Source organism: Trachemys scripta, chromosome 5 (assembly GCF_013100865.1).
Source record: "Trachemys scripta elegans isolate TJP31775 chromosome 5, CAS_Tse_1.0, whole genome shotgun sequence".
NCBI lineage: Eukaryota > Metazoa > Chordata > Testudines > Emydidae > Trachemys > Trachemys scripta.
Window position 1 is genome coordinate 122206173 of NC_048302.1, and position 11363 is coordinate 122217535.

The following is an 11363-nucleotide window of genomic DNA, read 5'->3' on the forward strand; positions in this document are numbered from 1 at the left end:
TGCAGCTCTGGCATTTATTGTGCATAGCGGCTTTCATCTAAAGATCTCGGTTCTATTTGGAATACATTAGTAAATTAAAATATAACTTACACTTTGTATTATTTTATACTGTATCTAGAAAATAAGTGGTAACTTCCAATTTGCTGTGGAATTCCTATTTTCTGTGTGATTAAAATATAACTATATAGGTATATCTATTTGAATTACAGTGGCTAGAGCTGCACCTGGACCAACAAATCCCCACTTCATTGCTTATTTTATCCAGAGCTATGTATCTTCCGGAGACACTTTCACCAGCTGATCAGCTCAAAACAACACTCCAGACCCTACCAGAGAGTGTGGTATGTATTACTTTATATAACCAGTACACTATCTTTCAACAAAAACTAGTTTCTCTGAAAACTGGCATTCTGTGTCTATATAAGCACTAATCATATTAGTGTTAAGTGTTAGCTTTGTATTGGCCCTGTGTAAAAAGTGTAGCCACTGTGATGTACTTAGATGAACAACATATTAGTTTGCTTAGCTGGATGACTGGCTGGTCAAAAACGGCTATAGCATTTGAAAATTTTTGTATGCACTACTGCAGGTCGGAGTGACTAGGCAGCAGTTGGAAGACTTATTATGCATAGTGCTGGGGAAAGCCTAACTGTCCTTAACAGGAGGCTCTGAGGCACCTTGAAAGCACAAAGAAAAAGGCATGTACTGAAGGTTCTGACCAAAAAATGACCCTCAAGTCAAATGTGTCCTGCTGCACATTCATCTTTAATCCACAGACATGGCAGGCAAAAAACCATAGGTCTAAGCTTGCAGTACTGCATCTCAGTATGAGGTAAAGACCATAGTGAGCAAGATAAAGATCTTAAGGTATGTAGTCTTTGCAGGCTCCACTGCCATGTTAAAGATGGTTACAGTGAGGGTGGCTGCAGGCTGAGTTATGCAGATTGTGACCCTCTGACTCCTGCAAGCTGCTGTGCAACACACCGTCGGGCAAAGTATACATTTCTCTGTCTGCAAATTCAAGTTTCTCTGCTGGTCTCCAGTTGAAAATAAATAAGAGGCAGTCTGGCTGTCTCCTTTTTCTTCCATTAAGAACAACATATTGGGTGAGCCTACCTGAAATATCTCTGATGTCCAAAGTCTTGGAGTAAGCAGGAGAAACTAAAATTTGACTGTTCTACTGCTTTGTAGAGAGGGAGGGAGTCTGGCCAACTCTTCATTAGTGAAGCATTTTAAGAGCATGCTGTATCTGAAATCTTGCATTCAAAATTAGTCATGGGAGATCAGCACGATTCTCAAAACACACTAATTCCTCTTTGGAATCATCATTACTTGGCTCAGTTATAATTAAGCTTTCGGACAAGTATCTTGGGAGTAACTTTTTTTTCTCACAGATTTCTTGAAACACAAAGTTTTAATCTTCACCAGATTTGGAGAATAAAGTAATCTTATCCCAAATCCCTGAAAGTTGTCTTTGGTTTTATTTTAATTATCTTGTCAATATTTTCTCTTGCTCCGTACTCCTCATGGTAACAGTTTGTTCCATAAACAAGACCTTAAAAGTCCCCAGGCTTTGAGATAGATATTTACTACAGTCTGATCTATACTACCAAGTTATGTTGACCAGAGTTTTATGAATTAGTTTTGCATGTATCCACACCTGAATTTGTCTTCCACTGCCATAGGCACCCCATTACATTGACACAATAACATCACCTCCCCAAATGACATAAGGCCAAAGTCAACCTACTTTGTCACTATAGTGCTAGTGTAGACCTGTTTAAACCTTAACAGTCCTTCGTCAGCTGTCCTACAGTGTTCCTGTCTCCACTATAGTAGCTGCTCCAGTCACAATTTTGAATTCAGTTGCCAGGGGTCACAGATATTGGAAGTCATATCTGTCTCATCCTGTCTCTTTCAGTAGAAGAGTTCTCATTTGAAAGTACAGGCAGTCCTCGACTTTACGACATTCGCCTTAAGACATTTCTGAATTGACACCCTGATTCGACTTACGACTATTGGTTTTGACTTTACGACACTCGGTCCCGCAATGGAGTTGATTGCAGTTCCAAGTTATGTTTCGACTTATGACACAATTTTCAGGAACCAGTTGTGTCATAAGTCCGAGGACTACCTGTAATATTAAAGCCATTTCGTTTCCAGGGTATGCTGACAGTGGTAGCTATCATTCTGTCAGTTGACCATTCCATCTTTAAGGCAGCCATACAGAACCTATTACATATCTTTCCAAACACAATTACCTAAACACTGCATAGTGGTTGTACAGATTCACATTCATCTACCTGTTTTCCCTGATTGGGAGGTTAATTTTTATAAAAATTAAGTTATTCAAGGTTTTAAGTCAACTGGTAAAGACTGATATAGTATTTATTTAAAGACTATTTATTTATTTTTAACAGACTTGTAGGTGCTGTTTCAAGGATATGATTACAGAAATATTTATTCAGTTACAGCTTTTACTACTTTGTTTCCACTGTTTTAGCAATGCTAGTCTTAACCATCTGTGTGTCCCACAACCATCTTTGTGTTGCTTCTGCACTGTCCACTGTGCATGGAACTGCCTTCCTTTAAATCCCTTCCAAAAGATTCCTTTCTTCCATGATACCACAAGAAATAGGCAAAATTTCAGACGGATAGGGTGAGGGGCAGACCAGTGTAGTTAATAGTCAAAATTAGCTTTAATTTATACTCCTATTGTGTGTATTTAGAGTGTAATCCCTCTTCCTCACCCTTCTGATGTTGCTTTTGACTTAGATTGTAAGTTCTTCAGTGCAGGTACTGCATCTTCCTGTGTGTCTGGTCTACCATGTTGTGGGAGGTTACTGGGATAAAAGTTAACCTAAATATGTTCTGCCAAACGTGTCTGTTTTGAAGGAATGGGTTTTCAAAACTTGTTTACAATTTTGTCCTGAAAAAGATTCATATAGGGGACAGGAGAAAGGAATGACTTGCACAATGAGAATGAAAAGCTTTAACAGTATCAAAGTAGAAAGGCACTGTAGGTTTCTCAAAATAAACAGTTCTTTCTGTGGACTGCACTAGTAGTATAATTTTTATTTGTTTGACAGTGTGTTCACTGAACTGTTTAAGACCTCTGAGCTACATAATTCAAAATGTAGAAGTTTGTTCATATGTTATCCTTCCAATCTGTTTAGGCCAAAGAGGCTCAAGTCAAAGCAGCAGAAGTCGAGGGTGAAAAAGTAGATAATAAAGCTAAGCTGGAAGCAACCCTTCAGGAAGAAGAAGCCATTAGAAAAGAAAATCAAGAAAAAGAGATGGAAAGAATGTCTGAAGCTGCTGAGAAAGCCAAAGAAATCCTTCAGGTTGCAGCAAGGGTAAGTGCAACTTCCAGCTGTTGAGAATTAAGTGCGTCAGTAGCATGAACACTTAGTCCATTGTGGACTCCATTGTGTTTCTTTTGGGATTTATAGTGCATCTATTCTGGGTTTTGTCTGTAATCAAAAAGACATCAAAATGCACATTTGAAAAATGTGGGGCATCTTAAAACATGGGAGGCAGAAGAAAAAGAAATATAGAGAATAATCCTGCAATTCAGGGGATTGACTAAATAACCTAAAATGTCATTTCCCTCTGTTATGTTTGATTCTGTTACTTGGAGGCAACAGGAGATATTTTTGTTTAAAGAGTTTCCAGATTTTTCTACCTAAAATATTCTTTGCAGTTGGATTTGCTAATATTTAACATTAAAAAAATTTGAATATACTAGATATAACATTGTTTGGCTTACTTGTCTATGGAAACTTAATGTTCTTGTTGAATCAAGCCATATCTTAAAAGGCATAATTTTATTAATATTTTCATGAAATGGGCTTAGACATTGTAATTGAAGTTGGTCAATTTGTAACTGGCAGAGACGTTCATACTGCTTTTGTAGTGTCTTGGAACCTGTATCTAATTAAGCAGATGATTCTGAAAACAGAAACGTGATGCTGTTTTGTATTAATGAATATTTTTTTCAATGTGGTTTTGAAATTCAGAAAGAGATGGAGTCTGCAGTGGATCTTGAAGCAGCTGCTGTACATGTGAAGAAAAGCCAGATAGCTGTGGATACTGAACATGAACTGGCTAGTGTGGATTTGACTCTGCATTCAGAGACCTTGAAAGATACAGCACCAGTGTTAGAAGGCATTAAGGTAAATTTTGGTATTAAAGACCGGTTTTAAAAACAGTGTTTGAAAAGTGTAAGCTGATCCAGTATAAAAATACCACTGTAGAGGCAATTTAATTTCTTCAACACAGTTCAGTGATTTGAGGAAAATCTTAGCAGACTTGCTTATTTTAGCTATCTTACCTCCTGAAGAGAAATCCGTCTGGCCCCAAACCCTTAAATTGCCTGCGTGCAAGGCCTAGGACAAAACTGCTAAGCCTGTCCACAGTCTTAAAACGTTTCCATTTTGTGCAGCTGATAAACCTAGTTCTGAGGTTGTTTGCAGTGGCTTTAGGAGTTTTAGACCGCGGCACTTCCATTTTTACTGCTTATTGTTTATATAATACCATTGGGCAGGAGTGTATGTATGGCACTTTACAAAACAAGATAAAAATGCGTTTCTTTCTTAAAGAGCATAGTCCAGAAGATGGAAGGCCTAACTTCTAGAATTAGGATGATGGTTTAGGAGACTTCTTTGTTACAGTGATGTATGTATATCTTCAGGAACTCGGTTATGATTATTTTTCTGTGTGTAGATTGGGTAACTGAGAGCAAGAATATGGCCCCTTGTCTCTCTCATGGTGTAATTCCTAGCATTCTAATATTTTGTATTGGAATCTTTTACATGCACAACAAACTCATTAATACAGGAATCAGCTGTGAGCTAAGTTTTGACCCAGTCAGGTTTCCTTACAGCCTGCAGGAAGAATAGAGCACTTTAAAATGTTACTAGCTTTACACAGCTGCCAAACAGTGTCTTAAGCTAAAAGGAAGAATGCTGGGATCATTATAAACTCACTTCTGCTTTCAGTGGGGCAAGCAGTTTCTGTTGGCAGGATTCAGTGCGATTATTGAACTTGCCACCTTTCATTTAGGTGACGGTCTAGTGGTTTAGGGAGCTTGTCCAAATCAACTGTATATAGAAATTCACCCAAGACTTATTTGAATTTGCCAGAATCTTTTTGAAGTGTCCCTCTCTCTGCTCTTAAATCTTGCTCTCTAGCTTAGCTTCTTCTAAATTGCTACTTTGGACTCCATTTGTGGACCCCTTAAGTTTTAAAAATGTCCCTGGAGAAGTAAGTGTGTGTGTGTGTGTGTGTGTGTGCACGCGTTCATTCGTCAGTTCGTTCGTTCCCAGCATTGTTTGACCATACTCGGTATTTTCCCATTTTTTATAAGCTTTTCCTTTTTACTTTAACAGCTTGGTTTTCTAAAGAGATGAGTCTCATCATTGCATCCCTTGGCAAAGAATCAGTTGTAGAAAAACCTTTTACCTTGAGTAGGTTTGCACTCCTGATACTACTTGTGATCAGTTCACCTGGTTGTGGCAAAGGAATTGTCAAGATGAAGGGAAAAGATTCTCTGAGTGTCCATTTTATTGTTTAGCTACAAGATTTGAATAGCTGAAGTATAGTGTTATAAAATGACAGATGTGGGGGTTAGATGATGGTTGGTTCACTGTCCCCAAACATGCACAGGCCATAAGCATAGGTATAAGTGCTTTTCTAGATCTTGGGCCAAATATACATCTATTATGTTAAGAGATGAATTTTTACAAGCTTCCGAAAACCCAAACTATTTCATGGAGGGAACTGAATTCATAAAGAGGAAAATGGGACCTTCTCCATCATGAATAACAATGCTATATGTTTATTACATTATTATCTGAAATTATTGGAAATATACTACAGAGGGGTTTTTGTGGACTCCATCAATGTCACCTGTACTGTGATCTTGAAAACTGACATGCTAGGACACTGATTCATGCACACTAGACTAATCTCACTATCCTAGAACAAAATGGTGAACAAGATGCTCTCATTTCAGAGAAATCTCTAAAAAGATAACTATTACAACCCCAAAAACCTAGAATGTAATTATTTTTTTAAGGAGTTGTAGGGAAAAAGTTATGAATTGACCAGGAAATGGCACCCAGAACACACACATGACTTTTTTTTTTTTTTTTAAATCTTGTTCAGTGGTTGTCAGATTTGCCCTGTAGAAAATCTTGTTTGAAAATGTGACACTGCTCTTTGCTTCAGGCATTCTATAAACTTTTTTCCTAAAGCAATACAAATGTCACTTTCTAGAGTATATATTCTCTATAGTTTGTACTCTTACTCCCCCCCCCCCACTTGTTGTTTTGAGGAATTCTTCATGAGTAGTTCTCTAATGTTCTGCATTTTCTAGCTTGTCTGATTGTTTAACCTTTTGAGAACTAAATTATTCACAGTAGTAGTTTGCTGTGCGTGTCTGTGTGCTTTTTGTAATTCAGTTTAGACTAGCATAGAGCATCTGCTTAATATATTGTTGCATTAACTTAGTGATCATTCAAACAACTTACATTACTAGTTTCTATTTTCTTCCATGCTGCAAAGTTTGAAAAGTGGCAGTGGTACCTATGTATTAAGGTTAGGAACATGCTTTATGTTTCTAATGTTAGAAATTTAATTGTGTTTTGCTGTAGAAAATCAAACATTTTATGATGCTCAGTTTGGGTTTTCTACTATTTGTGGAAGTGTTTTTCTTAAATGTAACTTATATTTGAATTTCTCTTAGTTCTTTTTTGTTAATTATTATAAAATTTACTGTTCAGTAGATGTGGTGGTCAGATTTCTCTGACCACCAGTGCTCCTACAGATCAACATTACTGCTAACTTTAAATGAATACTTTAAATATCAAATTGCCTTGTTAGGTTATCATCACTGCCTTAGTTAAATGAAAATAAGTAACATTGTATTAATAGCAGGATAACTCCAAAAAAGAAATTTATATAGTCACTTAAAAGGTACTGATTCAACCTCATCTGGAATTCTCTGAACAATACTGCTTACTATACCATAGAAGTTCACTGTCACCTTGAAAAGGGGTGATACTGGGCAACTAATATAATGCCCGGTTCCAACAATCGCGGCTGTGATATGAAGGGGAAGCAAACTTAATTGGGTTTTGTTTCCTTAGAAGAGGCTTCAAGGTAACCCATATTTAAAATGATACCCTTTTTTCCCACGTGTGAAGAATTTAAATGCTCTGAGATATCTTTCGAAAATGGAAGCAAAGAAGAAATTGTGCAAAAATATTACATGTGAATATCAGTAAATATGTGGCAGAAACGAAGTATCTGTCCAAGGGAGACCAAGATTAGTTTCTGGAGTGGGAAAAGATTGTGAAGATGATAATGAAAATAATTTGAGAACTAAATCTGGTGTAGGAACCCAAAAAGAGTTGGCACGTTTGGTCAGACCTTTCCAGACAATTTTTTCGCGGGGGAACTTATTGTTTTAGATGAGTAATGAGTAATTTTAGATACTTTCTTGAAACAACTTAGTGGCTTCTTTTAAACTGACTGCTTTAACCCACAAAATAGAACATACATGGATGAGTTTGTGCTAATCGACTGTCATTTTGTCTTAGCTCTGAGACTTTTCTTCTTTATTATATTATAAATTTTAGAAACTACATTGAAAATGTGTAGGGAGATTGATGGTACCTGTAAATTAAGAGTCTGCCAAAACCTCACTTCTGACGCAAAGAAGGTTCTCATTGTGAGCTGATCTCCTCTGGTTATTTGTTGAAAGTGTGTGTGTGTGTGTGTGTGTGTGTGTGAGAGAGAGAGAAACACTCTTTGATATGATTCATGCAGTTAATGAGGTGTAAAATCAGTTACACAAGCATTGAAAACACAGTACTGGTTGATGTCTTAAACAATGTGAATGTACACTGGCATACTCGATTTGTGGAATACTGAAAGTTTTCAATATCTTGTACAAACATGACTTTTCCAAAATAAACACACACAGTTAATAAAGAAGCATGTCAGAAATGGAAAAGGTGTTAAATGGACCAGCAAAAGAGACTTTGATATATTAATGGATGATGGCTTGCTTTTTTTTTTCTTTACTGCTTGTTAAGTTGGGAATTGCAGCTATGGTGATCTGACAAAAAAGCAAAGCTTCTAGCCTGATCTTCTTGCAGATTTTTGAAGGAGAAAATGTCGATTCCTCATGCCACTGCTCAGCAAATATATTCACCAAGAAGGGTCAGAGCTATCATTTAATTATTGGAAGAGTACATTATGATCTGTGTTCAGTGTTCATTTATCAGTGAACTGGGAAAGGATAGGTGATGAAGTGAAACAGGCACTTTCCCATGAAGCAACTGGGTGAAATGCTTTTTTCATAAGATGGGCAATTAGAGCTAAATGTCACAAATAATCATAGCATTTTGCAGTCTATGCTATTTTTGTAGGCTAAAATGGTATTTATACAATTTTTTTTCTTACGGATTAATGCAGATGTGTTTGCTTATGTCTTTGTCTTAATTTCCTGGCTCCAGCTAAAGAGATTACTAGCCTTTCTTAGTTCTGTTTGTTTGTGATGAGCCATTTTTCGAGACTAGCTTCTGGTGTTCTCATTTTGGGATGGTTGAAGATTAGGATTTTTTACTTTTGAGTATTAGGTGTTTAAAAAGACAGCAGTTTATAAGTCAGACAACTGTCTCGAAATGTGATACCTGCTAATTTTACACTATTACCAAAGATTACTATAAGTTTAAAGAGCTTGTAGGAGGAAGGAACTTTTTTTTTTTAATTGATATGTGCATTTCAGAACTTTTCATACAGTCAGTTACATTGACTGACAAAAGAAACGTTTCCTCTATTTGTGTTCTTTCACACAGCAACAGGTAGGAGAGAAACACTGTTTAAACAGTAGGGAAATATGGCTGTGAAAATCACAGAAATTGCCAGAGGGGCTAAGGGACAATTATAGTAACAAAAACTGAGTAGATTGACTGTTCTAATATACCTAACATCCATGCATCAATCTCAATATCAGTCTATGTATTATACCTGCTCTGAAACGTAAAAGAATACAACTCACACTGAATCAAATTTTTTTTTTCTGGAAGAAACCACAAATGTGTCCTATGCTTATTTGGATATTCCACTTTTTAGGGTGAGGAAATAACCAAGGAGGAGATTGACATGCTGAGTGATGCTTGCACCAAACTGAAGGAAAAGAAGAAATCGTTAACAAAAGAAAAGGAGGAGCTTGAGGAGCTAAAGGATGATGTTCAGGAATATAGTGAGGTAAAGAATGGGGTGGAGAAGCTCTGTTCATACATATTCTTAGAAAAAGTAACCTTAAACTATTACGATTTATTTTGTGAGCTGAGAACACCCACATTGGAAACGGTTGGCAAGGCCTACTTGCTCAGTTCTTGTGTGGTATGTTGTCATGCAGGACCATCAGAGCCTCAGCTTGTGTAAATAGTTCAAGTTCAGCTGAAGTCAGTGGAACGATGACCGTTTACATCAGCTGAGAATCTGGCCTCTATTCTTTATCCCATGCTCCCTGTGCCACAGAGGCAGTATGATCTGGGAGGGGAATGGAGTGCCTCTTAAAATCAATAGGGAACAATTTCTCCAATCTGTAAAGTGGTGTTGATGCTGTCTGAAAGAAGTCCTAATCCAGCTGTAAGACACTGAAAGGATATGGGGTTGAAATACTAGGATGGATGAAAAGGTTTTTAATTGACAGGAGGGGAATGGTCGAGGATTTAGGACTATGTAAGGGACATGTAGAACTAGCCACAACATTAATTTAATTTCTAAAATTAACCTTCATTTTTAGACTCTAAAATTCACTGTTCCCATGTGTCTGACAACAGCAATAATTGCTTCCTCTCCTGCTGCAACCTTTTTGATTTGCATATGACTCCTGCTTTTCTGTTACAAATTACTATATTTGTTGTTGCAAATTTATCTTCTCATGAACGCTTTTTTGCTTCACCATCTCCTCTAGGATTTGCAAGAGATAAAGGAGCTATCTAAAACAGGACAAGAGGATGTAGTGGAAGAGTCTAAAGCAAGCAAGCGGTTAACCAAAAGGGTGAACCGAATGATTGGACAAATTGGCAAAATTATTAATGAACTAGAGACCGACCAAAAGGTGGTGGATGGACAGTTGGACAGAGGTGCTAGTCCACCTATTGGGTAAGTGAATGATGGCACCACACTTCCTTTTCAAAACACTCATTCCCCGCCATCAGTCTGTGTGGTAGGCTGAAACATGAATTCTTGCGTTAGGTTGGTTTGGAAAAAAAATAATAGCAAGGAAGTTATTTTGTTTCAAAAGTTTAATGTACGGTTTAATTCTGAAAAGTGACTGCAAAAATTGCATTTGTGGGCTTCAATCTCTGTGATCTCAATCTCAAATCTGGTTAATATACAAATAAAAAGATGGGTTTCTCCCCAAACTCCCAGTCCTGCAAATTCAGTCTGAGCTTTGAGAGTCAGGATGAGTTCTTTGGGACCTTGCCTTCCTGTGCTTGACACCAGTAGTAAAGGTTCTGCAGGCCAAATCAAGCCCTTAGTTACATTTGTGTAGAATACACCAACATTTTATCTTGGCATGCTTTCTGACTTCCAAACAAATTCCATAAAGGTTTTATTATGCAGTGTAGCAGGGCGACGACTCACCTGGTGGCGCCTCCTGCTAGTCGTCCAGGGAATTAGCTCGCCAGCCTCCAGAGCGCCCTCTGCAGGCCAGTGTATTGCCTTGCCGCTGGTCCCCATCCCTCCCGGACCCCAGTGCCACTTCTCACAGTCTCGCTGGGTCTTCCCTCCCTGGGGAACCCCCACTCCCCTATCCTCACCTCAGTCTTGGGCTACTGCTAGTCACCATCTAGCCCCCACTCACTGGGGCAGACTGCAGTATAATTGCCACTCATCATTGGCAAGGAGGGTTTGGACCTGCTGCCTCTGCCTACCCTTGGGCTGCCCTCTACAACCCCAGTACCTTTTCTGGTCTTTAGCAAGGCCTGTAGCCTGTGGGTTTTCCAGGCTGGAGTTCCTCAGCTCCTCTAGCCTTCCCCAAACCCTGCTCCACTCTGGGTACCTTGCCCAGCAGCCAGGCCCATCCCTCTCAACAACTAGAGAGAGACAGACCAACTTAACTCCAGCCTAGCAGCCCCTTTATAGGGCCAGCTGTGGCCTGATTGGGGCGTGGCCCCAACTGAGACTACTTTTCCAATCAGCCTAGGTTTTTCTCTCAGCCCCTGCCCTAGCCCTCTCCAAGGCTGCTTTTATCCAGGGCAGGTTCAAGGATGTTTTGCACCCTAGGCGAAACTTCCACCTCTTTCCCCCCCCCCCCCCCCCCCCCCCCCCCCCCC

The 11363-nt window shown here is 38.6% G+C and overlaps 1 protein-coding gene across 2 annotated transcripts in view; it reads left to right on the top strand.

The window, feature by feature from the left end:
- LETM1 (leucine zipper and EF-hand containing transmembrane protein 1) overlaps positions 1 to 11363 on the top strand; it is a 61133-nt gene that overhangs the window by 39078 nt on the left and 10692 nt on the right. For both annotated transcript variants that reach the window (XM_034771196.1, XM_034771197.1), the window contains exons 8-12: positions 210 to 341; positions 3177 to 3356; positions 4020 to 4175; positions 9145 to 9279; positions 9995 to 10185. In XM_034771196.1, the coding sequence (XP_034627087.1) occupies positions 210 to 341; positions 3177 to 3356; positions 4020 to 4175; positions 9145 to 9279; positions 9995 to 10185 (794 nt within the window). The remainder of the gene's footprint in view (positions 1 to 209; positions 342 to 3176; positions 3357 to 4019; positions 4176 to 9144; positions 9280 to 9994; positions 10186 to 11363) is intronic.